The sequence below is a fragment of the Rhineura floridana genome, chromosome 8 (genome assembly GCF_030035675.1).
Source record: "Rhineura floridana isolate rRhiFlo1 chromosome 8, rRhiFlo1.hap2, whole genome shotgun sequence".
Lineage (NCBI taxonomy): Eukaryota > Metazoa > Chordata > Lepidosauria > Squamata > Rhineuridae > Rhineura > Rhineura floridana.
In genome coordinates this window covers 10,636,931-10,664,663 of record NC_084487.1, presented here as the reverse complement: position 1 = coordinate 10,664,663, position 27,733 = coordinate 10,636,931, and the positions used below count along the sequence as shown (strand labels likewise).

General features: G+C 44.3%; 2 protein-coding genes across 4 annotated transcripts in view; one reads left to right on the top strand and one right to left on the bottom strand.

The window, feature by feature from the left end:
• The window catches only part of LOC133390193 (uncharacterized), a 43,227-nt gene that overhangs the window by 513 nt on the left and 14,981 nt on the right, over positions 1-27,733 (top strand). For 2 of the 3 annotated variants that reach the window (XR_009764335.1, XR_009764334.1), the window contains exon 2: positions 26,983-27,069. Coding sequence is in view for 1 of the 3 variants with exons in the window: in XM_061638260.1 (XP_061494244.1) it covers positions 16,757-18,073 (1,317 nt within the window). In the remaining 2 variants the exon portion in view is untranslated. Of the gene's footprint in view, positions 1-16,025; positions 27,070-27,733 lie in introns of those variants that run through there. The other variant, XM_061638260.1, reaches the window with a different exon arrangement.
• Positions 3,219-24,229, bottom strand: LOC133390900 (uncharacterized). The gene is made up of 3 exons (XM_061640379.1): positions 24,039-24,229; positions 5,551-5,826; positions 3,219-3,497 (listed from the first exon to the last, which is right to left on the bottom strand). The coding sequence occupies exons 1-3, from the start codon at positions 24,227-24,229 to the stop codon at positions 3,455-3,457; spliced, it is 510 nt and encodes a 169-aa protein (XP_061496363.1). The 3' UTR covers positions 3,219-3,454.

The window sequence follows — 27,733 nt, the reverse complement described above, 5'->3', positions numbered from 1 at the left end:
GTCTCTCTACACAGCCGCCACCCTCCCCCGTCTGCAAGTGTTCACATAAGCAGCTGCTCCAGATTAGTTTAACACTTAACACCCTTAAAATTGTTATGTATGCAACACCATGTGTTTAGGGGAAGGGCCCAGGGTCAGTCTCTGTCATCCCCTGGTTGGATAGGAAGACGATGTTGGCTGAAACCTGAGGGAGCAACAGCCAGTCCATGTAGAAAACTTGATGGACCAACAGTCTGACAGTATAAAGCAGCTTCTTTTGTGCAAATGGCTGTTCATTTTTAGGGTTTTTTTAAACTTTGCCGGTCATGTTCAGTAGCGGATAAGTTTGAAATAAAGAGGGCGGTGTTGGATGATGGTCATGTGATAGTGTTTTCATATACACGGTTCTGTGTTTTAGCAGCAGATTAAAATTAGAAACATTTAGCCCCTTCTTTTTAAGATAACATGTTGTATTTTGGTGGTCACTTCATGATTTTTATTCTTTTAGAACTGGCAGTTTGGATTTAATGAATATTGAATGATGCACAATACTCTGTAGATCAAAATAAATATTTACACTGGTCCACAACTGTATAATGGAAATGCTGTTGCAGCAATAATTTTGAAATGCTAGAAATACCTGTAAATAACAACACTCCTTCCTGCTTGTGGAAGTGCTAGACTACCCTTGCTGTGTTGTTTTCTTCAGAATCAAACTTTTAAAGAAAGAAAATCAACAATAGCCAAATCCAGGACAAGTTTACTTAGAAGGAAATTCCACTGTGCAGTGGGATTTTCACCCACATAAATATGCATTGAGAACATAAGAAGAGCCTGCTGGATCAGGCCAGTGGCGCATCTAGTCCAGCATCCTGTTCTCACAGTGGCCAACCAGGTGCCTGGGGGAAGCCCGCAAGCAGGACCCGAGTGCAAGAACACTCTCCCCTCCTGAGGCTTCCAGCAACTGGTTTTCAGAAGCATGCTGCCTCTGACTAGGGTGGCAGAGCACAGCCATCATGGCTAGTAGCCATTGATAGCCCTGCATGAATTTGTCTAATCTTCTTTTAAAGCCATCCAAGCTGGTGGCCATTACTGCATCTTGTGGGAGCAAATTCCATAGTTTAACTATGCGCTGAGTAAAGAAGTACTTCCTTTTGTCTGTCCTGAATCTTCCAACATTCAGCTTCTTTGAATGTCCACGAGTTCTAGTATTATGAGAGAGGGAGAAGAACTTTTCTCTATCCACTTTCTCAATGCCATGCATACTTTTATACACTTCTATCATGTCTCCTCTGACCCGCCTTTTCTCTAAACTAAAAAGCCCCAAATCCTGCAACCTTTCCTCGTAAGGGAGTCTCTCCATCCCCTTGATTATTCTGGTTGCCCTCTTCTGAACCTTTTCCAACTCTATAATATCCTTTTTGAGATGAGGCGACCAGAACTGTACACAGTATTCCAAATGCGGCCGCACCATAGATTTATACAACGGCATTATGATATCGGCTGTTTTATTTTCAATGCCTTTCCTAATTATCGCTAGCATGGAATTTGCCTTTTTCACAGCTGCTGCACACTGGGTCGACATTTTCATCGTGCTGGCCACTACAACCCCGAGGTCTCTCTCCTGGTCGGTCACCGCCAGTTCAGACCCCATGAGCGTATATGTGAAATTCAGATTTTTTGCTCCAATATGCATAATTTTACACTTGTTTATACTGAATTGCATTTGCCATTTTTCCGCCCATTCACTCAGTTTGGAGAGGTCTTTTTGGAGCTCTTCACAATCCCTTTTTATTTAACCACCCTGAACAATTTAGTGTCGTCAGCAAACTTGGCCACTTCACTTGCTCACTCCTAATTCTAGGTCGTTAATGAACAAGTTGAAAAGTACAGGTCCCAATACCGATCCTTGAGGGACTCCACTTTCTACAGCCCTCCATTGGGAGAACTGTCCGTTTATTCCTACTCTCTGCTTTCTGCTTCTTAACCAATTCCTTATCCACAAGAGGACCTCTCCTCTTATTCCATGACTGCTAAGCTTCCTCAGAAGTCTTTGGTGAGGTACCTTGTCAAACGCTTTTTGAAAGTCTGAGTACATAAGAACATAAGAAGAGCCTGCTGGATCAGGCCAGTGGCCCATCTAGTCCAGCATCCTGTTCTCACAGTGGCCAACCAGGTGCCTGGGGGAAGCCCGCAAGCAGGACCCGAGTGCAAGAACACTCTCCCCTCCTGAGGCTTCCGGCAACTGGTTTTCAGAAGCATGCTGCCTCTGACTAGGGTGGCAGAGCACAGCCATCATGGCTAGTAGCCATTGATAGCCCTGTCCTCCATGAATTTGTAAACTATGTACACTATGTCCACTGGATCACCTCTATCTATATTCTTGTTGACACTCTCAAAGAATTCTAATAGGTTACTGAGACAGGACTTTCCCTTGCAGAAGCCATGCTGGCTCTGCTTCAGCAAAGCTTGTTCTTCTATGTGCTTAGTTAATCTAGCTTTAATAATACTTTCTACCAGTTTTCCAGGGACAGAAGTTAAGCTAACTGGCCTGTAATTTCCGGGATCCCCTCTGGATCCCTTTTTGAAGATTGGCGCTACATTTGAACTTTCCAGTCCTCAGGCACGGAGGAGGACCCGAGGGACAAGTTACATATTTTAGTTAGCAGATCAGCAATGTCACCTTTGAGTTCTTTGAGAACTCTCGGGTGGATGCCATCCGGGCCCGGTGATTTGTCAGTTTATATATTGTCCATTAAGCCTAGAACTTCCTCTCTCGTTACCACTATTTGTCTCAGTTCCTCAGAATCCCTTCCTGCAAATGTTAGTTCAGGTTCAGGGATCTGCCCTATAATTTAGTTTAGGCTGCAACCCAGTAGTTGGTCCCTACCCAATATTCAAAGGCAAATTATCAGTAACCAGTTTATTGCCTTATTCTGTACAGTAGGGCCCTGCTAATACAGCGGGTTAGGGACCAGGCCCCCGCCGTAAAGCAGAAATCTCCGTAAAGCAGGGCCCCATAGACTATAATGGGCCACGTTGCGAAGAAATGATGCGAAAACATCGCAAAACGGCACAAAACGGCAAAATCGGCTTTAAAACGGGGAATTTCCCCTGCTTGAAAGCTGCCACATCAGCGGAACGCCGTAAAGCGGGGCCCTACTGTAATCACAATTCCTAATGCCTATTAGAACACATAATGAAGCATAACTCCTCTTTACATCAAAGAACAAAGCAGGATCCACAATTCTCCATGCATCTCCACTTAAATACTTTCTTGGAATAATAGTAAAGATACAATAGCATAGCAGAAACAGAGATTGTAAAATGAACCAACGGCGTATATGTAATATGCAGTGTGTGTAAGGACATACTCAATTACCGCTTGAAGCAAAGCACATGAAGTCTGTAAACATATTAATAAATCTTAGTCATCAATAATACATGTTGATTAGAAATACTAACATACGGATGCTTATCCAGTTTCATTGGTTTCAGTTGTATTTGCTCTGTCATTCCTGGAATATGAATGGTTGGATTATTATGGCAGTGAAGTCATTTTCACAACTTATATTTTCAAATTATTAATGAGAACTAGATAATCAATGAAGATTACGGCATGTTTGCAAGATCACTTGATATGAATTAGGTGCTTCTTTAAAAAGAGTTGAAGCTCAGTGTGTGACCTTGCGCAAGTAACTGCCGCTGTCTCAGAGGAAGGCAATGTTAAGTTCCCTCTGAATAACGCTTACCAAGAAAACACTGGGTGAGAGTGCTGGCTACATTTACAACCCTTTCAACATGACCCAAGAAAAAACTAAAAAAACTGTCCTTGTCCGCTGGCTGGCAGGGGAGTGGGCTGCTGAAGAATTCAGAAAACAATGGAACCGCCAAGGGTAAACAACCTATTAATGGGCAATGCATCGGCCCATTCAGTTACCCAGCCACTCTATTTGATTAACAAAAGGCGGAATCATAGCACAGTGATGGTTCCTTTGTCTATCGCACTGCCAAGGTTCCATATGGCAGGAGATGACGCTGACCTTGGTTCCTAGACCCCAGTTCCCAGTGCCTTATTAGCTTGAAAGTTCCAAAAGGTAATAAAGAAGAAAAGTTGACAGCTACAGCAACTTCAAGCCGAATTTAACATGTTGCTTAACCAAAAAATATATGTTGGGGTAACCGGTATGATATATGACTGTGATCAGGGGACTCTCCCCGTCAAGAATAACAATACATTTATGCAATCAAAATCATCTGGTTTCTGCTATTATCATAAATACATAATGATGTCATAAAATAATAAAAAAAATAAGTAACTGGGGGTGCCCACCCCAACATCTTCTCTGGGCCAGGACTAATCATATACCCCAGGAAAGGGGAGGGTGTCCTCTACAAGATTCCACTGCGTCCCGCATGCCCCACAGCTTCTGCTGGGCACCGGGTGAAGAGTCTTCTAGCATGCTTTCTTGAGCGTTCTTGCTGTTCGGATCTCATTGTGGTGAATGGAGGTCAGTCAGCCACTGAGAAGACTCTTCTCAGTGGTAAACACAATCCCCTGTCAGACTTGGAGCTGTTCAGGGATCTCCTGTGCAGGCACAGACAACAGACCAGTGCCAGGTATAATGTTTCTCTTCCATGAAACCGAAAACAAAAATTATTGAAATTACCTCAGACCTATAAAACTTACATGTAGAGAACCATAGAATGCACTCTATTCTAAGCGAATTCCAACTATGAGTTGCTGTTTACAATTACTATGGCGTAGTCACCAAATCTCAGCATGGAACAGAGGCATTTCTCCTTCAGAAAATATATGACGTAACGATGCCAAAAAAAGGCAAGTGGACCGATTTCTGAAAGGATATTATTATGTTAAAAATGTTTTACATCTGTGCATGAATACCTCATGGTCATAGCAAAAGTTGCTATTGCTTGTATCGTTTTATCAGAACAACTTACCTTTCAATGGTGACCAAGAAAAAGAAGACACAAAACATGTCTTCTACTACACAATTTCCATTTCTTTTTTTTAAAAAAAGGAGAAAGGGTGCGTGGTTGCTTGGCTATCCATGTTGACTAGTCTTCCACAGTGCCCTGAGTACGGACTGTATGGCACTTTTTTTCGTATATTCGGACATGGCCTAGGTATTCAGATGTGGTTTCCCATTGCCTTCCTCTAAGCCTACAGCACCCGCTATTCCCAGGCGGTCTCCCATCTAAATACTAACCAGGCCTGACCCTACTTAGCTTCCGAGATCAGGTGTTTTCATAATATGGCCGTCGGCTTTGAAATAGAGTTAAGTCTATTTATTGGATATTGTTATACATCTTATTGGCAATCTTTCAGATCAGGGATGGAGAACCTGTAAACCCTTCCAAATGTTGTTGGACTTCATCTCCCATCAGCTCCTGCCAGCCTGGCCAGCGGCTAAAGATGATGGAAGATGTAGCCCATTATCACCGGGAGGGCTGCAGGTTCCCCATCTCTGGTGTCAAGAATCCTGAGCTAGAGGGGCTAAGTGCTGGCCTCGCTGTAAGGCAGCTTCCAAGGCCACTTACCAAGCTTACCAAGAGGGAGGGGGATATTCAGAGAAGCTCTCCACACACATGGGCTTGCCAGGGATCATCTGGACAATGGCTGCATCTCCAGATTTCAGAGCTTTGGGGTCATCCTCCAGCTTCTTGCCAGACCTGCGATCAATCTTCTCCCTCAGCTCAGCAAACTTACTGGAGATATGGGCTGTGTGGCAATCCAGCACTGGGGTGTAGCCTGCCGAGAGCTGGCCTGGATGGTTCAAGATGATCACCTGTGTCAAGGTCAAGGAAGGAGAACAATCAGGACTTCTGGAAACACTTAATGTCCCTGTACAGGTGTCTTCCCCAAGCAGGTCTCTTCCGGGTGTTTTGAACTACCGCTCCCATCAGCCCAAGGCAGCTGTCTGGCCTGGCAAGCCTCCCTGCCCCCACTCCCACAGGCCAATCATCTGACAGCACGACCACATCAGGTGACCAACAGGTGGGCAGTCTGCCTACCTCTCAAAGTTGGCCCATGTGGATGGGAGGAGATAAAGGTCAGGCCTACCAAACCAAAAAGTGTTCAAACCCCACTCTATGAATTTACAAGGACGCGGATCTCTACAAAAAATGTGCAGCTGAACGGTATAGAAAATGCTGTAGCTCTGCGGCAGAGCGTCTACTTTAAACAAAAGATATTTTCCTAGACAGAATTTAATTATGTAAACAAAGAAAACTTGTTTTATCGAAAAGGGTGTTTTTTTAAAAAGAAAAAAATTATAGGGGTTGCTTCATACATGAAGAAGCCCCTCCGTGTGCCAGCTTGTGTGGGGAAGTGCTTAGAGCAGCCTTTCCCAACCAGTGTGCCTCCAGATGATGCTGGACTACAACTCCCATCAGCCTCAGCCAGCATTGCCAATGGTCAGGAAAGATGGGAATTGTGGTCCAACAACATCTGGAGGCACACTGGTTGGGAAAGGCTGGCTTAGAGTGTTGAAATAAGACCAGGGAGAACAGAGTGCACATCCCCATAGAACCAGCCACTCACAGTTTCTCAGCCTAGCCTGCAAGGGATAAGGGATATCAATGAAATTATTAATATTGTTATTATAGTTTATTTCTGCCACACCTTTTGGCCAAAAGACCATCAAGGCTGCTTTCAAATACATCAATACAAATGTTAGGGACGGATTGGATACCCCAGTGCCAGTAAAAACTATATTTCACTTGTTCTATCTAAACCAGCTTGGGCTTAATGGGAAATAGAACCAAAGTGGCCTTTATTTGACTTTTGATATAAGATGTCGGTTTATTTCCTGGTGACCTGACCCTTACCTACATTCCAGTGGCTCGCATAATAAAAGCCGGTTTAAGCTGGAAACTTCCCTACTATGCATTTCTGTATCACATTTGTGCTTATGGCCTTGCTTATTGTTACAAAAGTGCATTGCATAGAAATGTCAAACGCTATTCCAATGCCCCTCATATCCTTGACTTGTTCTACTCCTTTTGATATGTAAGCAGAGTAATATCATGTCTGTCTCCAGTTTAGGGGGCGCCCGGTTGCAGCTGGGCCTCCCCTCAATAGTTGCCTTTGTCTGCTTCTGCATAGTGCTTATCTCAAGGACATGCGAAATATGCAGACATAGAGTCTAAGAGATAGTCTTGATGTTTCCACTTTGTCCTTCCCCCTGTACCCCTTTACCTCCTTACATATGCCCCAAAGCTATGACCGTTAGCAATTGCTTCTTTTGTATTTTATGACGTGAACCCGATATTGTAAACTTCGGGGTAAGCCTATATAAACCCTTGAACACCAATAAACGAGGTTCCCATGCTGGCCTGCTTCGGCTTGTAAGTATTGGGTCCCCTTTGCAAAGGTTTTTGTCTCGTGTTACTTGATCTCTGATAGTGGGTTCATTTGCACTCAGCTCCGCACTCTTCCCGGGTGTAATAAGCGAGTTGGGGTAGACAGGGCGGCTTGCGTGTTGGGTTTGGATCTAACAATTGGGGGCTCGTCCGGGATCCCTTGTGCGGACCCCCTTTTTGCCATTGCACCCCTTAATTTGATAACAGGCGCCACGAGAACATTTTCTCGGTTATCAATAAAAGCGGGCGGCTTTGACACTTTGGGGATAAAGCACAGTTGAGGAAAAACCCGCTATCAGACGTCATGGGAAATAAAGGGAGTGTGCCGGTAAAGGACAGCCCTTTGGGAATCATGTGTATGCTGTGGCAAGAGGAGGAATTGCCAGTGCGAAGGAGAGGCCTGAAAAAGAAAAAGATGATAGAGCTCTGTGAGGAGGAATGGCCGCGGATGACTGCAGTGTCGGTGCCGGGTGAACGGTGGCCGAGGGGTGGGTCCTTTGAAACCGCTCCGCTACTGGGAGTGCGGAGACGGATTGGGGATACCCACCCGGATCAATTGGAATTTTGGCTCCTATGGAAAATAGGGTCGCAAAAATGGGATAGTCTTACTTTGATGGCAGTGAGAACTTTGTCCATTGAGGAACCCCCTCCTCATTATTTTAATGACGACACGTCAAGGAAAAGAACGGTCTTGAATCGTTCTATAATACCCTCTGCTCCGGATCCGCTACCAGCTCCCGGGGGCGGGGATCCCAATCCGGAGGAAGGGGCCTTTTCATTTGTGTCAGATGATGAGACAGACGAAAAGGGGAAAGAGAAGGGGGCCTCAGGGGGCATGGACACGCGCAAGCGAAAAAAGGAAAAGAAGAGAAAAGAGGCAGAAGCATTGGAGATGCCTTTGCTTGTACATGATCAGCCGTACGTGGATGGCCACGGGGGTATCCAGCGTACTGAGGTGGTTGAACTAAAGAGTTGGTTGGAATGGGATTTAAAGGAATGGAGTAGAATGGCTGGAACCTTTGGGGAACAGCCAAGGAGAATCAGAGAACTGTTAGGTAGGCTGTTTGAAAGCCACAATCCGACGTACTCGGATGTGGAACATTTGTTGAGAAGAGTACTGACAGGTGAAGAACGTAGCAGGTTGTGGACAATGGAGACTGCTTGGGCTGCGGAAGCGGCAACAAATAGAGCTTGGTCGGACCGAGCACAAACGGCTGCAGCTTGGGCAGCGGGAGACTGGACGCAGCCTCGCCGCGCTCAGCTGCAGACCGATAGGGATAGGATTTTGACACACTTGGAGCGAATGTCACAGACACCCCCCAACCAAGCTAAATTTATGGCGATCAAACAAGAAGCCAGTGAACCTCCCAGAAAATTCTGGTCGCGCTTGTTAGAGGGAGCACGTAGTTATACCAATTTGAACCCAGAAAACGTGCTGGACCATCCGACCCTCATTGCCAATTTTGTTCACCAAGCGCAGCCAGCGGTGAGGGATTATTTTCTGAATTTCAGACCCGGATGGGGGGGGGAGGCTGTGACTGTGATTTTAGAAGTAGCAGATTTTGTGTGGGACAAGGATAAGGAGAAAAGTAGAAAGAAAGAGAAGAAGGAGGATTGTGAAATGCTGGCTCTTGCAATAAGAGGCCAGCCACCAAATAGAGGATTTCGAGGCAGGGGAAGAGGTTTTCCGAGGGGGCTGAGAGCCGGAAACTGAGAGGGGCTGAGAGCTGGTGATTTGTCAGTTTTTATATTGTCCATTAAGCCTAGAACTTCCTCTCTTGTTACCGCTATTTGTCTCAGTTCCTCAGAATCCCTTCCTGCAAATGTTAGTTCAGGTTCAGGGATCTGCCCTATATCTTCCACTGTGAAGACAGATGCAAAGCATTTAGCTTCTCTGCAATCTCCTTATCGTTGTTTAGTACACCTTTGACTCCCTTATCATCCAAGGGTCCAATCGCCTCCCTAGATGGTCTCCTGCTTTGAATGTATTTATAGAATTTTTGTTGTTGGTTTTTATGTTCTTAGCAATGTGCTCCTCAAATTCTTTTTTAGCATCCCTTATTGTCTTCTTGCATTTCTTTTGCCAGAGTTTGTGTTCTTTTTTATTTTCTTCATTTGGACAAGACTTCCATTTTCTGAAGGAAGACTTTTTGCCTCTAAGAGCTTCCTTGACTTTGCTCGTTAACCATGCTGGCATCTTCTTGGCCCTGGCGGTACCTTTTCTGATCTGCGGTATGCACTCCAGTTGAGCTTCTAATATAGTGTTTTTAAACAACTTCCAAGCATTTTCGAGTGATGTGACCCTCTGGACTTTGTTTTTCAGCTTTCTTTTTACCAATCCTCTCATTTTTGTGAAGTTTCCTCTTTTGAAGTCAAATGTGACCGTGTTGGATTTTCTTGGCAATTGGCCATTTACATGTATGTTTAATTTAATAGCGCTGTGGTCACTGCTCCCAATCGGTTTGACGACACTTACATCTCGCACCAGGTCCCGGTCCCCACTGAGGATTAAGTCCAGGGTTGCCGTCCCTCTGGTCGGTTCCATGACCAACTGGTCTAGGGAATAGTCATTTAGAATATCTAGAAACTTTGCTTCTTTGTCATGACTGGAACACATACGCTTCCAGTCTATGTCTGGGTAGTTGAAGTCACCCATTACTACCACCTTTCCTAGTTTGGATGCTTCCTCAATTTCATATCTCATCTCAAGGTCTCTCTGAGCATTTTGATCAGGGGGACGATAGATCGTTCCCAGTATTAAATCTCTCCTGGGGCATGGTATCACCACCCACAACGATTCTGTGGAGGAGTCTGCCTCTTCTGGGGTTTCAAGCTTGCTGGATTCAATGCCTACTTTCACGTATAGAGCGACTCCGCCACCAATATCCACGGATAACCGTATCCCACTGGTTTTCTCCATTCCACCAGGTCTCCGTTATGCTCACTATATTCTCTAAGACCAAGCATTCCAGTTCTCTCATCTTGGCTCGGAGACTCCTAGCATTAGCGTACAGGCACTTGTAAGCAGTGTCCCTCTTCAAGTGTCTTTGGCACTTGTGGTTTGGCCTGTGGTAATTTTGCCCTTCTGAATTTATATCCTGTGCCCCTGCTCTCACAAGGCCTACCCCTTTTAAAATTTCATCATTTCTTTGGTCTTTATCCCAGGGGGGAGGTTTATTCCGAACCGGACCTTCCTCAGCTCCTGTCGGGTTTTCCCCCTCAGTCAGTTTAAAAGCTGCTCTGCCACCTTTTTAATTTTAAGTGCCAGCAGTGTGGTTCCATTCTGGTTCAAGTGCAGCCCGTCCCTTTTGTACAGGCCCAGCTTGTCTCAAAATGTTCCCCAGTGCCTAACAAATCCAAACCCTTCCACCCGACACCATCATCTCATCCACGCATTGAGACTGCAAAGCTGGGCCTGTCTGGCTGGTCCTGCGCGTGGTACCGGTAACATTTCAGAGAAAGACACCTTGGAGGCCCTGGCTTTCAGCATCCTACCTAGCAACCTAAATTTTGCTTCCAGGACCTCACGGCTGCATTTCCCCATGTCGTTGGTGCCAACGTGCACCACGACCACTGACTCCTCCCCAGCACTGTCTACCAAACTATCTAAATGACGGGCAATATCCGCAGCCTTTGCACCAGGCAGGCAAAACACCTTGCGGTCTGCACGCCCATCACACACCCCACTGTCTATGTTCCTGATGATTGAATCACCCACTACAAGGATCCCTCCACCCCCTGGAGATATATCCTCGGCACGAGAGGATAGCTGCTCATCCCCCAAGGAATGGGTCCCTTCTAAGGGATCGTTTCCCTCTTCCTCGGCTGGATGCTCTCCTTCCCCGAGACCATCGTTCTGCATGATAGCAGAAGAGCTATCATCCTTGGAGTGGGACACAGCTATAACATCCCTGAAGGCCTCCTCCACACACCTCTCTGCCTCTCTCAGCTTTTCCAGGTCTGCCACCTTGGCCTCAAGGAAATGAAGTCGTTCCCGGAGAGCCAGGAGCTCATTGCACCGAGAGCACACCCACGACTTCTGTCCAACAGGCATATCTCATCTCAAGGTCCCTCTGAGCATCTTGATCAGGGGGACGATAGATCGTTCCCAGTATTAAATCTCTCCTGGGGCATGGTATCACCACCCACAACGATTCTGTGGAGGAGTCTGCCTCTTTTGGGGTTTCAAGCTTGCTGGATTCAATGCCTTATTTCACGTATAGAGCGACTCCGCCACCAATATCCACGGATAACCGTATCCCACAGGTACATGCTGCAGGCAGTGCAAAACACTGGAAAGCCTCCACACCCCTGCTGGTTTCTTACCTGCATATCTTTGTTTAAGGTTTATTACGTCAATGGGTTGGAAACCAGTTTAGTTGAGGTCAGGGAACAGACGGGCAGAGTGGGGGGAGGGCCTGGCCTCCTCGCCCTGCTGCCGAACTCGCTCTCCTGCTTAACTTGCCTTGACGCTTTGTCAGCTGGGGCCTATGTGTGGCTGGTCCCTCCCAGCTACTGCTGCCAGCCAATGATGTGTTAATTGAGGCTGATGGCTCAACTATCAGCTGGGGCTTAACTCCTTAGGATTATCTCAGGCTTCCTTCCTTTGAAGGAAGGCAGCGAGGGGCGGGGCTGTTTAAGGACTTTTGTTTGTTTGTTTTCCCACCTAGAACAGCCTGACCTTTCTTTAACCTAGGGAAACAGAGCTTGTGGTTGTGTTTAAGGAAGGCTAAAGCTGCCCTTTTTAGCAAAGACTGAGCTGACTCTCCCTGTATGTATTGGTGGAGTTTCCTTTTTCCCCTTCTCTCCGACTGGAATTTAGCCTTGTTTACAGTATCCCCTGAAGCTTTCCTGCTAGGATGGTGTTGAAAACTAGCTTTCTATAGGCTTGCTTCTCCTAGGATCTGTCTCCTAAGATATAGGTTCTTCCAGGATTTGGCTCCTAGCTCAGGGTGACCTTAGGCTGCCCTTATTACTTACTGCTCTGAGCTGTTTCAATTCAATTAAGGAATGAAATAAATGGGAGTTACTTGCCCTCTTTTCGCTCTGCTGCTTAACTCGCCTTGACGCTTTGTCAGCTGGGGCCTTGACGCTTCATCAGCTGAGGCTCCCTCTAGCTCGTGGAGCAAAATCTGCAAGAATAATGCATGATGAGTTGGGTGTAATTCACATTAAACACAGTAAAACATGCATAGCATTGAACTGTCTCGTACAGAGTTGCTGCAGAGCTTGCTTCAGCTGACCATTCCACTTGCACACTTATACTTCCTGGCAAAATTGGGCCTTGCTGTGCTGTGGTCATTCATGTCCTAAAACCCTATACGGTTTCGGCCCAGTCTATCTAAAGGAGCGCCTCCAGAATCACCAATTATGCCGCCTGACAAGATCAGCCTCACAAGACCTTCTCTCGGTCCCACCGGTTAAAACAGCTAGGCTGGTGCGGCCATTTTCGATTGTGGCCCCCACCCTCTGGAATTCTCTTCCTTTCGGTCTCCGACATGCTCCCTCCCTGATGGGTTTTCGCCAAGCCTTAAAAACCTGGCTATTCAGGCGGGCCTATGGGATTGGGAAGGATTGATTCTACAAGGTTTTAAATGGAAATTGGTTTTAATTTGATGATGATTGTGTCTTGTTTGTATATTATATTGTATATTATGTATTGCTTTTTATTATTGTGAGTCGCCTAGAGTGTCCACTAACCTGGACAGATAGGTAACCAACAAATAAAATTTATTATTATTTATTATTATTATTATAATGACCTCCAGGTTGGACTTCTGTAACATATTCTACATATGATTTCCCAGAGCATTCCAAAATTTCAGCTAGGGGAAAATGCTGCTGCCAGGTTATTATCTGGAATTGGCTGGAGTTTGGAGTATATTTCTCTGGTTTTGATAAAATGGCACTAGCTGCTTATTTGTTTCCAAGCTCCACTTAAAGGACTGTTTTTTGACCAAAAAAGGCCTAAATGGATTAGGTGTCCTAAGGGCTCTTTCTTTTGCACATGCCTCCATATGTGATACAAGAAGGGACAAGGAAATAAATATATCTTTCATGCCTACAGCTTGCGGCCTAACTATCTGAAGCTTGCTAAATTTGCTTTCTTGCATAAAGGCTCACTCATGTAGGTACTGTCCACTTCCTCTGTGTTATGTGTCAACAGGAAAGAATATACACAGTAACTGACATAACCGCAGAGACACGTATGCATTGGCAAGCAGCCAAAGGGCGGTGGCTCAATGCAAGTCAATGAGAGAACTGGAAAAGTACTGCAAAGGGAGGGGGAGCGAGTAACAACATATATAAGGCAATTTAATGTAATGTGCTTCAGACTCTCAACCGTGGGGAATGAGCCGATGGTAGAGTCTCCTTTTGCAAAAGCTTGTGGTAATCAATAAAGGTGTTGAATCCTACTTGGTCTCCCGTCTGGTGTGTATTGGGCTTCCACCAGGTGTAACAAACTGCTTGTGTAACAATTGGCGAGCCAGCCAGGAGCTCCTGGTTAACCTGTCGGCTTCCCGGGTCACGCTCGGGCGGGCCAAGGAGGAGCTCCCAGGTCGTTTGGACCTGCCTTGGGGCCACGAGGCGGAGAGCGGAGGGCATAATGGTATCAACCGGAGCTCCCAGAAAGTGAGACCAGTACAGGCCACGAAAGTGATTCAGAATGCTGGTAGACGGGTCCATCAAGAGGCTAAAGGAACCAGTGGTGCCTCTTAAAATAAGGGGACAGATGTATAATCCCCTCATCGATACCGGGGCAACCTACTCTACGTGACCAGGGGCAAAACCTGACCAAATAAGCCCCTATACTAAGATTGTGGAAGGCATTGATGGCATAAAGCAGAGTTTACATTTTACTTGGCCCCAATTGACTCAGATTGGCAATGGATATTTAAAACATGAGTTCCTCGTATCCCACGATTGCCCAGTAGCCCTGTTGGGCAGAGACATTTTGACTAAATTGCAAGCCTCAATTTCCTTCGAAGGCAACCAGATGAAAGTAGTCATTCCCAATTTTTGCAGTTCGTCTTACCAAATGGCTTTGAGGGGGGTTACCCAACAGAAAACTAACCGTGGGATGGAATGGGAGACAGAAGTCGAGGGTGTCCCCAATGGAGTCTGGGCATATAAGGACAACCCGGCAAGAGCCCTAGATGCAAGTCCCGTGAAGGTTACCCTGAAACCAGGAGCTAAGCCCCAACCAGTAAGTCAGTACCAATGTTTGGGGCCAGAGAGGAGAGAGGCTTTATGCGGGATGCCAAGCCCTAGGACTCCAAAAGAATTAACAGCGTTCCTGGGACTTGTGGGGTTTTGTAGACAATGGATTCCGGAATTTGGGGTGAAAGTAGCTGCCCTATACGGTTCCCTGACCAAAGAGGGGTTAAAGAACTGGAAGTGGACCAAAAATATGGAAAAAGCCTTTAGGGAATTAAAGTATGCACTAAATGTACCCCCTGCTCTGGCCATTCCTGATGGAGATAAGCCATATGGCCTGCTTGTGGCAAAAGGCAGAAAAAAATTGGTGTGGCAAGAATATTGGGGACAAAAGCCGATAAAGTCCTAAAAACCCCTCCAGGCAAACGTCATGTGAAAATATGCTGACCGGCCGCAGCAACCGGACTCTGTCAGTTTGCAATACCCTGAACCCAGCAACCCTGCTTCCAGAGCCGGGAGAACTGCTGCACGATTGCCTAGAAACGCTAGATCAGAACACCACTATTCGACCTGGACTCAGAGATGTGCCAGTTCAGGGGGCCGATAACGTCTTTGTAGATGGGTCCAGCTGAGTAATAGAGGGCAAGCGATGTACCAGAGCAGCGGTAACCCAGAATAAAAGAAATCTTATGGCAGCAAACCCTCCCTTCCAATTGGTCTGCACAGCAGACAGAATTATGGGCTGCTACCAAGGCCCTAGAACTGTATACAGAAAAGGATGTTAATTTGTATACTGACTCGAAATATGTTTTTGGCACCACCCATGCATTCGGAGCCTCATGGAAGGGGCATTGGTTCCATCCCTGGACTTGTCCAACTATCAGGCAATTTATTCACCCGCTGAGCTTCAAAGGGCTCAGGAGGCTAAGGCTAAATTTATTCCTGGAGGATGGTGGCAGGTTGCAGAAGGACAAATTACTATTCCTCGGCCCTTGCTAAGACATTTGGTGCTAAATATGCACAAAGCCACATACTTAGGAGGAAGTGCATTGGGAGACTCGATGACCTGTTATATCATTGCACCAGGACTGTATGTGGAAACCCAGAGGGCAGCGACCCAGTGTCCTACTTGTGCAGCCATGAATGCTGCAGGACCGAAGCCTCCAGCTCTGATGGGAGGCCGCCCGTGGGCCTTTTATCCATTTCAACGTGTCCAAATAGACTTTGTTGAACTTCCAAGGACAATGGGGTGGCGTTATCTGTTAGTGATTGTGGATCAACTCATTGGATGGGTGGAAGCATTTCCCTGTCGACATGCAACGGCTCAGACGGTGGCAAAGGTGCCTGATGCAGTCCAAGGGGGGGAAACTAAATTGACACCATATGAAGTTTTGTATGGCAGGCCACCACAGTTGGGGGAGGCAGGGAATATTTCTGTAAAATATGCTTTTGGGAGATAATACTGTTGCTGAATATGTAACTGCCCTACATGATTTCCACAGGTACACAAGAGAGTTCCAACGGTTGCCATTGGAGGGCCCCATCCATTTGTATCAACCTGGAGACTGGGTCCGCATTCGCGAATGGCAACAGGAACCTCTCAAGGACAAGTGGAGTGACCCTAAACAGGTCCTGTTGACCACGCATGCAGCGGCTGTAAAGGTGGACGGGGACGGAGTGTCCAAGTGGATCCACGCAAACAGACTCAAAGCAGCATCTCCACCAGTGGAACCAGTGAAGGAAGTAGCCAAGGACCTCCCAACAGCTAAGGGACGAGAGAAAAGCCCTGAAGAAAAGTGGCTATCGGAGACAGTACCGGGTCTCGGCCTGAAAATGAAGCTGAGAAGAAGAATTGAATAAAAAAATTGACTGTTTCACCCCAATCCCAACCGCATTAGAGACAAATTAGGCTGGGATAATAGGGGGATCAATTGGATTGTTAGTTGTAATTATCTTTTTGTATTTCTTCAGTTGCAAACGTCTCCCCTGAGGAGGGGGTAAATAGGAGAAACTTCCAGGCCAGTGTTTGAGACTGTAATAGGCTGGTATAGGAGTTCTCTCGTAGCTGATGTGAGATTTGACAGGGAAAGACTCCTTCGGGGGGATAACAGGCCCCTTTTCTATATTTGGAAATATTGCCAACCAGGATTGTTTGGGGGAGTGTATGTGAATAAGAAAGGAGTGGTTCTTGTTTCCCTCACCTATACTGAATCCCACCCCTTCTATTATCCTTATGACCGTAGGGATTATTTCTTTGATTTATGAGACCTGTGAAGGTGGAACCATGGTTTGGATATTTCTAATTGGGATGTGGGGAGGTTTTATCCTGGCCCACACAGCGGAACATGAGAATTCAATCTTAAATTTGATGCAAAAGGTGGTAAAGGAATTTAATTTCACAAATTGTTGGGTGTGCATTCATGCAGGTGGGAATAGTGCTTACCTTCTCCCCTTTAGACCCCTGCCTTTAACAGCCTATGGACATGTGTACAATGAATCTGTTCTACATGTGCAGCATGGAAATGCTAATAACACTTGGAAAACATATAACTTCACCACAAGAAATAATTGGTATTCGGTGGTCCCCAAACTTGGGACATGGTGCTTCCAAAGAGAACCACGTAGAGGTGAGACCAGCATACCAGTTGGGACATCTAAATGTTCCTTTACTCTTAAATGGCATCCAACACCGTTTTGGGATAAAGGTCTCGATTGTACTCGTTATAAAGGGCTATGGAATAGTACTCACCTAAATGGCATGCAAGGCCTGCCTAGAACAGAAGATGAATGTTGGGACGCTCCAAATTACTTACGTATGTGTAGGTATTTGAATTCAACCTCATTATATTTTGACAATCTTCAAACTCTGCAATGGGTAATGGCAAATGGCACAGGAATGAATGGGTTTAAGGAGTCATGGTTTGAGCCAGGGCCATTTTGTCAAGCCCTAGCCAAAACATTATCATGCCAAAGAAATGATACCGGACCAATGCTCTGTTCACACAAGAATAGTGGAGCATGGTATGCTAGAGAATGGTTTGATAGCCCTTTTTCTGGAGGATGGTATGACCCGAAGAAAGACCGAGGACCTCCTCTTTCATTCCTTAATGGATCTCGACCCTGGGATAAGGGACCATTCCCCAAGGGCATAAAAGCTAGATTGGGACATCATTTTGTTTGCGGCTCTAGGGCATATAAAGAACTCCCAGCCAATTGGACTGGAACTTGTTATGTGGCCCTATTACTCCCACCAATATCCATACATCGTAATGAGTCCAATCTTAAAATCTATGGTCCAGTCCATCAGAGGGTAGCACGAGCTGTGAAGATAGGAGGACTCTGTGGGTATTTACATGTCTCAGAATGTTGTGTACTTGCTGATGACAATGGAGACACCTTGGAACAACTTGTGAGAAGGATGAAGGAAGTGGCATATGTTGGACCACAGACATGGAATGGGTGGGACTGGAATTGGATGACCAATTGGCTGCTTAATATGGGATGGTTAAGAAGTGTGGTCATGATTTTATGTGTGGTTTTGTTTTGCTAATTTTACCTTGCTTAATTCCATGTATTCGCTTAATCATATAACGCATGGTAGAGAGTGTAACACATAGGCAAATGATGATGATGTACCAGGGTATACCACTGGATGAAGATGAAAGCCCAATTCCCTAAAGGCTTTTGAGGGGGGATTGTGATACAAGAAGGGACAAGGAAATAAATATATCTTTCATGCCTACAGCTTGCAGCCTAACTATCTGAAGCTTGCTAAATTTGCTTGCTTGCATAAAGGCTCACTCATGTAGGTACTGTCCACTTCCTCTGTGTTATGTGTCAACAGGAAAGAATATACATAGTAACTGACATAACTGCAGAGACACGTACGCATTGGCAAGCAGCCAAAGGGCGGTGGCTCAATGCAAGTCAATGAGAGAACTGGAAAAGTACTGCAAAGGGAGGGGGAGCGAGTAACAAAGTATATAAGGCAATTGAATGTAACGTGCTTCAGACTCTCAACCATGGGGCATGAGCCGATGGTAGAGTCTCCTTTTGCAAAAGCTTGTGGTAATCAATAAAGGTGTTGGATCCTACTTGGTCACCCGTCTGGTGTGCATTGGGCTTCCACCAGGTGTAATGAACCAGTTGTGTAACACATGTGTTTTGTTTAATATCTGATACATTGCTTCGGATACTGCAGTCAATAGAAGCTTGGCATATGTCCACCAGAAGCAGGGCATTTTCAGTAATGGCATCAGCTTTGTGGGATGCCTCCTGCAGCGAAGTGTGCCAGACCCTGACACTATGTTCTTTCAGGTGTTGAGCCCAAACCCGGCTTTTTAGGAAGCTTTTGGTTAAATTGATTTTGCTATATTATACAGCCATTTATTTATTTATTTGATTATTTGATTTATATCCCGCCCTTCCTCCCAGCAGGAGCCCAGACCCATGAGAGTGGCTTCAGCCAGCATGGATTTTTTGCACTCCGCAATGTTAAATTGAAAATACCCCCATGCCATTCTGAAGATTCCCATAAGCTCATTTTAAAACAAAACCCTACAAAAGTCCTGAACTCAAATGCTTGATTAACAACTCTCTAAATTTTCATGGTGATACACAAAACAGTCAGAGAGAATTGAGAGTTCAGAGTGTAAAAAAGAGAATAAAACCAGACCCCTTTTGGACTTTTTTCTGTCAAGAGTTCTTATAATTAGTTGAAATTAATTAAAAACCAGCCATGTTCCCAGAGTACCTGTAATCCTATTACAGACCTTGCCCCATACTCTGACCTTCATCTTCTGCAGTTTAATAGTTAAAAAAATCCCTAGCTGATTTTTAATTAATTTAAGAAATTTAGCATTGAAGTCTATCAAAAGCGCAGGCATGCTCAGTAAGAACCAACTGTCAGTGTTCTAAAAGCCAAGACTCACAGCTGCTGGGCTTGGCTAATCAGGGGACCACACCCACACCAGACCTTTATTTCACTTGAGACAATCATGGCTTCCCCCAAAGAATCCTGGGAAGTGTAGTTTGTGAATGGTGACAGGAGACTCCTATTCCCCTGACAGAGCTCCAGTGGTCAGAGTGGTTTAACAGTCAGCCACTCTGTTTGAAGCTCTGTGAGGGGAACAGGGCCTCTCCTAGCAACTCTCAGCACCCTTCACTAACTACACTTCTCAGGATACTTTTTACGAAGCCATGACTATGTAAAGTGGAATAAAAGTCTGGAGTGGATGTGGCCAGCGACAGCTTTGGTTTAATTTTAGGTGGGGGACTATGTGCCCGCTATAGAATAAAAAGATGGGGGAAACACTGAAAAATGATACTGTTCACAATGTTTTCCTTTTGGAAAGGAAAGGGGCTTCCCCTCTGCCCACTCACCCAATCTCCTCCCATCCCTGCACCTCCCCCAGGACAGTTTTATCTATCCTAAGCATGATTGCAGAGGATTAAATCCCACTAAACTCAAAGAGCATGCAAATGATCAAACCACCTCCCTCCTCCCATCACCTCCCTCCCATCACCTCCCTTTTGCCCCTTCCCTTCCCCTTCCTTTGGCCCTCCTTCCCCATCCCCTTCCAATCCCCTCCCTCCTCCTCCTTCCCTTCTCCTTCCTTCTCCCCCATGGTCAGTTTTACCTATCTTAATCATGATTGCACAGGAGTAAACCCCACTGAACTCAATAAGCATGCAAATGATCAGACATTCCTTTCTCCTCCTTCCCTTCTTCTCTCCCTTCCTCTTCCCTTTTTCCTTTCCTCCCCTCTTCCTTCTTCCTCTTCTCTTCCCCATGCCAACCTCCCTTTCCTCTTCTCTTCTCCCCCCATGACCAGTTTTACTTATCCTAACCATGATTGCACAGGAGTAAATCCCACTGAACTCAATAAGCATGCAAATGATCAATCCATTCTCAGCAAACTCGCACAGGATCCCATTTCTTTTCTCTCGGATTAAAAAGCAGAGAAATTCACTAATAGACAAGAACCCTTGCAGTTTAAGAATCTACCAATAGCCAACACATATTTCTATCAAACTTTAAAAGGCAGGGAAGTTGGGCAGCTCTAGTGAATGCACCAGGGGAGCAGGAGACCTGACATCCTCTCTGAGATATTGTACAGTAGGGCCCCGCTAATACGGCAGGTTAGGGACCAGGCCCCCGCCATAAAGCGGAACCCCATAGACTATAATGGGATGCATCGCGCGAAAATGACGTCAAAATGGCAGGCGATGGAAAAAACCGCCGTAAAAGTGGAACAAGCGCTGTAAGAGTGGGGCCTTTCCCTAATTGAAAACCGCCGCATGAACGAAGTGCTGTAAAACGGAACGCCGTAAAGCGGGGCCCTACTGTACTGCCCTACAAATAAGTCAAAATGAGCAAACAATTTGGGTTGGTCTTTCACAGTCCAATCCATTTCCTGTGTAGCTTGGAAGAAATTGGTAACGTGCCTCTGAGCCTATGGTAAGTGGTGGCAACACCTGCCATATCCAAAGATGGAAAATTACATTTGGTGTTCTTCTTACTTTGCTTCCTTTCTGTGTTACTACTGTTTATGTAGAGAATCTAACCTAGAAGATTATATTTGTCTCATTATTCATCCTAGAAATCTGTGTCAAATTTATTTCACTAAAATTTTATATTTTATATTTTTTTATTAATTTCATTCACTATCCTCAAATGCAAAGATATATCACTGAACACTAAAGTCAGGATTATTCAGTCCATGGTATTTCTGATCTCTATGTATGGATGTGAAAGTTGGACAGTGAAAAAAGCGGATAAGAGAAAAATCAACTCATTTGAAATGTGGTGTTGAAGGAGAGCTTTACGCATACCATGGACTGCGAAAAAGACAAAGAATTGGGTGTTAGACCAAATTAAACCAGAACTATTGAGGTTATCATACTTTGGACACATGAAGACATGATTCATTAGAAAAGATAATGCTGGGGAAAACAGAAGGGAGTAGAAAAAGAGGAAGGCCAAACAAGAGATGGATTAATTCCATAAAGGAAGCCACAGACCTGAACCTACAAGATCTGAACAGGGTGGTTCATGACAGATGCTCTTGGAGGTCGCTGATTCATAGGGTCGCCATAAGTCGTAGTCGACTTGGAAGCACATAACAACAACAATAGCTGCCCAATTTCCCTGCTTTTTGAAGTTTGATAGAAATACCTGTTGGCTATAGGTACGTTTTTAAACCGCAAGGTTTTTTTTAGTATTAGTGAATTTAGGTTTAAGTTGTTATTTTAACTGAGGTGTTACACATTTATTTATATGCTGGGAAGGGATTTTATTTATCCTGCTGTTTTCTATTTTTGTATTAATTATTTTCATTGTGTGCATGTTTTTTGTTTTACCAGTTTGTAATCTGTTTCGGTTGTCATTGATAGAAAAAAGTGGGATATAAATTATTAAAATAATAAGTAAATTCTTATGTCAGTGGTCTACTTGCATGAGCAATGTATTGTGGGAGGATGGGACTTTCAGGAGAACATAACCCTCCTCTGTAGTTAGACAACTGTGATTTAGGGTGCAGTCTTATGATTCGGGGGGGCTATATATTTTGCAGATCTCCCTCTGGGGTTTGCCCCAGAAGCTTTCTCCCAGGCACTGTGGAAAGTTGTCCTGCTGATGGTGCTCCAAAGCAGAAGGGGAAAGAAGGGGGCCTGGGGGGCAGAAAAGCCTCCTGTTCCCCTTTCATACCCCTGAAGTTGAGTGGGAGTAGAAGAGGTATGCTAGCCTTAAATATATTGTGAGACCATGATGTGAAGTTTCCATTCATAGTTTCAGTGAAACAAATTGCAATCCCTGGATGGATGTAAACCTGGGGTTGCCATTTGTTGCTTGCACTAGGGGAATAGCAAAATGGGAGTGATCTCCGCGTTCATTAACTATGGCTTACTATGACATATTTATGGGGCCTATGTATTGTTTATGTATTTGATTTTATGTGTAATCTCAGCACAGTTGTAGATACTAGTATAAAGATAGACAATACAGTTATACTGTTCAGTGCTACTGTATAGTGCTACAGTTAAAAGTTCAGCCTCAAAACTTGAATAGTTTGGGCCTCAGAACATGTCATCTTCTAAAAGCAGGTCTGCACCGTTCATATATAAGATGGAGGGTGAGGGTGGTATTTAAAGGGTTATAATGGAGTGTGTTTGTGGGGAAAGGGGGCTGAAGTTTTTGGTTCCCTGTGAAATCAGAAGTGTGGGGTCTGAAGCTATCTGGATGTCACATTGCCACCCTGTTTTTTCTTCCTCCTCCTTCTGTAATTCCAGACATATGGAGGCTAGTTAGTGGTGGGAAGTATTCAGCACATGGCCAGAGGTTATTGTGTATCGTTTCTTGGCGGTAATGCCCCGTAGTGGAACATTCATCCCAGAGAGGTTTGCTCCACAGCTGCTTTGCTATCATTTGGGTGCCAGGCAAGGCCCTTTTTATGTTACCATGCTTTTTAGTTGCAGTTTTAATCTTATGGATTGTTTTATGATGCTTTTACAATTTTGTGGATTTTAGCTTACTATATTTTTTGTATTTAACTTTTCTTTTCTTTTCTTTTCTTTTCTTTTTGTAAACTGTCCCTGGAATATAATTGGAGGGTAGCATAAAAGTACTTAGAACAAATAATAACAACTAAAGAAATTTACTGATAAACTATTCCACAAACAGATTCAGAAGAAAGCAAGGCAATACAAAGCAAACTGCGAAGTCCATGCCTTGCTTGCCATCCTTGACGAACTGCAACCAGACTTGTTGGCTACAATTAGGGATGGGAAGTTGTCTCACACAGTTTCTCATTTTTCCTATCTTAAATTTAGTTCTCCACATTTCTTCAGCAATTCATGGTTTTTTTGTAAACAAAATCCTCATTAAAATTTTCCCACATTTCAGTGTGGATTTCTCCTAAAGCACATTTTTGTAGGCAGTTTTGACTAATGTGCAAATTTTTGCAAGCAATTTTTTGTCTTATAATGTATTTTGTATGTTACTTTTACTCATACATTTTTAAGCACACCTTACCCGAACATATGCATTTTTTGTAAACGTTTGGTTAGCAAACTGCATTGCAAAATTAGAATAAGTGTGAATTTTGAAGAGTAGTGGTATTTCGGCTCTCATATTGTTTTGGAAAGTACAAATTTGACAGATTATCTCACCCATCAAATCAAATTTCTCACTCATCCCTAGCTACAATGTGTTGGTGCATTCTATTTTACTCCCTACCTTGCATTCATGTTATCTTTCTAAATGTTTAATAACTCTCGCATGATACTGTTTTCTCCCATCTTCACTAAAAAATGAAATGAAGCAAGCAGATATATCTTCCCGTAGATACCATTTTAAATAAGAAACTGATTAATTGAAACACTTGTGCATTCATACTTTGCCAAGTTCAGGGTTCTAGTTTTGGTGTACAAAGCTCTATGCAGCTTGGCAGTACTGTCCCTAGGCACCGGGAAGCGGGGCAGTTGCCCTGGGCCCCGCGCTTTGGGGGCCCCCGCACTTGGTGATCTGCATATTATATCCTACTTTGCCAGAGTTCAAGCCTCCAGCCCCTGCTGGAAACCCTGAAGGACACTGCTGCTGCGCTGGGAGTGCTGTCCGACGCACTGCTGACCCTCTTGGTGTTCCTGAATCTGGCGCCTGCGCGGTGCTGCCGCAGCTCAGTGCCTGCGCAGTTGCGCCATCTGGCATTCTGAGGGAAGAGGAGAAGCTGCAGACCCAGCTGTTGTTGTCGCCTTCACTGCTGCTGCCGTGAGAAGCTCGTCCTGTTCCCTCCTCCTTCCCCCTTTTCCCAGTCTCCCCTCAGAGAGAAGGAAGAAGGAGCAGGCGGCGCTGTCCAGTAAGGACCGAGTGGGGGCCCGGGTGGGGGAAGGGAATGGAAACGCCCCCCCGACCTCCCTCCAAGCTGGGCTGATGTCGAGGGGGGTTGTTGTGTTGCTCGCCGCCGCCCAGGCAGGTGTTCTGAGATACAGCTCTTCCCCAAATAAATAACCAAGTAAAAAAGCTGACATGGGAAGCTGCCTTATCCCAAGTCAGACCTCTGGTCCATCTGGCTTATTTTTGTCTACCCTGACTGGCATCGGCTCCTCAGGAGTTCATCCTCAAAGCTGTTGTTGTTGTTAATAATAGGGTAGCTAGACCAGCCTCCCTGAGCCTGATGCTGATTGCCACCCTGGCCTCCTGCTGAGGAAGGGCGGGATATAAATTAAATTATAAATAAAAATAAAATAAAATAAATGCTTTCCAAATATTGTTGGACTCCCAGGAGCCAGTACTCCCAGTGGCTAAGCATGGCGATGGGAGCTGGAGTCCCTAAAAAATCAGGAAGACTGAGGAAGGCAGAGCTAGACTGTAGCATGTTCATGTGTGGTGGTGGTGATTTTATCATGCTCCTTAATCATTTTATGTAGCACACTCTGGGACCATTCTGTGAAAGGTGGGTTATAAGTATAAATAATAAAGGGATGAATAATGAAATAAATTATCATTGTGAAATGCAGTGTAAAGAAATAAAAATGTAGTGCAGTGATCAAGCACCTGCTTTGCATGGAGAAGGTCTTGGGTGCAATCCTTCCCATTTCTGGGTAGGGCTGGGGAGACTTCCTGCCTGAATCCTGGACAGCTGGTCAGTGTCGATGATACAGAAGAAGATGGACCAATAGTCTGACTTGGTGTAAGCAGACTAACATGGATGGAAATAGTAGAAACCTAAAGCAGGTTTGACTCAGCTGTAAGTCCCATTTACCTCAGTGGGGCTTATGTGTGTTTAGAACTGCATCGGTGATGCGTTTTTACCCTACAACTGCTTTTAAATCTGTTTCAATTTTGAAAAAATGTTTCAGTTTAATGTCTTACTTTAGAAATTTATGAGCTGCTTTTGCACATTCATCTGAAAAAGTGGGATATAAATTATATAAATACTATTGATACTCCAAACAAAAATATATTGGATCCAATCTGAGCCAGCACTAGAACTACCCAAAAGGTTAAATAAATAATAGTAAAGGCATTTGCCAGATTCTTCTGATTGTGCTAGAGTAACCTCTTCCTCCTTCACTACTATGTTGTTTTGGGCAGTTTACAATTTTTTTTGAAAGATTATACCTAGCCTTGAGCACCATTTGGCTGAGAAGGTGCTTAAGACATGTTAATAGTGATAAAAAGTGCATTGAGCAGGGGGTTGGACTTGATGGCCTTATAGACCCCTTCTAACTCTAGTATTCTATGATTCTATGGAAAATGTATATTGTGGTGTCACTTGGGTGTTCACTTCAAAGTGCTTTATTTATTATATCTCCTTTCATATAGTATTACAAGGTGATGTACACACAAATATAAGAACAGTAAAATATTAATAAAATTTACTAAATATATATATAATATATAAAGAGAAAGAATGTGAGGGGGCCCCAACTATGCTTTTGCCCCGGGCCCCGCACATGCTAAGGGCAGGCCTGCAGCTTGGGACCAGGATACCTGAAAGATCATCTTATATGCCCAGTTGAGATCATCTTATATGCCTCCTACAGATGCCATCTTATCAGGAGGTCCGTTCTGCATAACATAGGAAGCGGACCTTTAGTGGTGTGGCACCTACCCTTAAATATTAGACAGGCGCCATCTCTGTTATCTTTTTGGCAACTATTGAAGACCTTCCTCTTTCAACAAGCCTTTTAAGTAAAACTTTATCCCAGTCTGCGTCTGTGCTGGAATTGCTTTTTAAGATATTTGTAAAGTTGTTTTTTAAAGATGTTTTGCTTTAATATGTTTTAAAAAATTTAAACAGATGTTTTAAAGTGCTTGTAGTGTTTTTGTTTACCGCCCTGGGTTCCTTCTAGGAGGAACAGCGGGATATAAATCTTTTAATGACAGTTATAATAATTCACAGTTAGGAAGTTGATCTCATTATATTTCTTCTGGGTGGCAGCTAAGCCCTGGTTGCTCAGATCTGCAACACAGGACAAGGGAGTAGGTAGGTCCAGCCTCTTGAGCCAGGTGAAACTAAGCCCTTCTATGGAAAAGTGGTGACAGATGACTCTGATATTCTCACCTCCTGGGCTCCTGCTGGGAGGAAGAGCAGATTATAAATCAAATAATAAATAAATAAATCTCTCTGTGAAATTCAACCAGTGGAATGCACCTCCACCACATAGGTCGATTGATTGGGTTCTCCTAGCCAGTCATTAGTTGTATTTGCCTTTGTAGAACGATGCTAACAGAAGTTGGTAATATCTGCAAAGCTTGAGAGACAGCAACTCATAATCTGTACAGTTGTGGGAGGGGGTATCTGGAGCTCCATTCCAAAGAGAGACTAGCTTACTCTTCAGATTTTTGAGTGCTGATTTGAGTTTGAGCTGCATGTTAATTTGGAGAATCGCAATAAATAAGTGATGCTGTTTTCTTGAACTTTTATTTCTCCTTCTTACCTCCCCCCCTTTGATCAGAAAGGCTTCCCACCTTCAGCTCATGACATTCGTGTTGCAGTAGCCTGAAAGTGCCACTCAGATTCATAGCTGAATATCTGTAATCTGGTAAGAACAAAAAGTATACTAGAAGATTAATTTATAGCACAATCATATGCATGTTTACTCAGAAGTAAGTTATGTTCAGTGGGGCTTCTACTTAGTGTGTTTAGGATTGCATCCTTTAAGGTTTTTCCTGTTCTGTAATGCAGAGAATCATAGATAACTGAACATAGGTTTTCTATAGAAGTTTTACTCCATAATAACTAGAGTAAATTAGGTTGTAACTTGAGGTTAGTAAGTGTGAAATTTAATGGAATGAGACGAAATGCAAATATAACATCCTGCTTTAGATCAGTACACAACCTCTTCTATAAAGGTAGATAGGCTTTGGACAGATACACTTTTTCAGACTTGAAGCCATGACATTTTTGTCTTTGTACTGCAATAGAAATGACAGTAAACTGGTAGTATTAAAATCTGGAGTTTCACAATTACTCTCATTTTCTCAGAACTTGTAACATAGTTTTCTGGTAACTGGTTTTAATGTTATGAGTAGCATTACTGGTACTTACATCTTACTGTTGAACAAATTACTAAGGTTTTTCATATTTATTAAATGCTACAGTTTGAATATATTAGTATCAACTAAGAAAATGCAAAATTTCTGGAAGAGCTTAAACGTAAATGTCGCAAGGACACACTTCTGCATTCAGTTTCTCGTGCATAATTT

Coding starts and splice junctions, on each gene's coding strand:
- LOC133390900 (XM_061640379.1), bottom strand. CDS start 24,229: ATGCCAGATGGCGCAACTGCGCAGGCACTGAGCTGCGGCAGCACCGCG. Junction 5,827..24,038: donor TATAATATGCAGATCACCAA/GTGCGGGGGCCC, acceptor AAGTGTTTCCAG/AAGTCCTGATTGTTCTCCTT. Junction 3,498..5,550: donor GAATATCCCCCTCCCTCTTG/GTAAGCTTGGTA, acceptor TTCATATTCCAG/GAATGACAGAGCAAATACAA.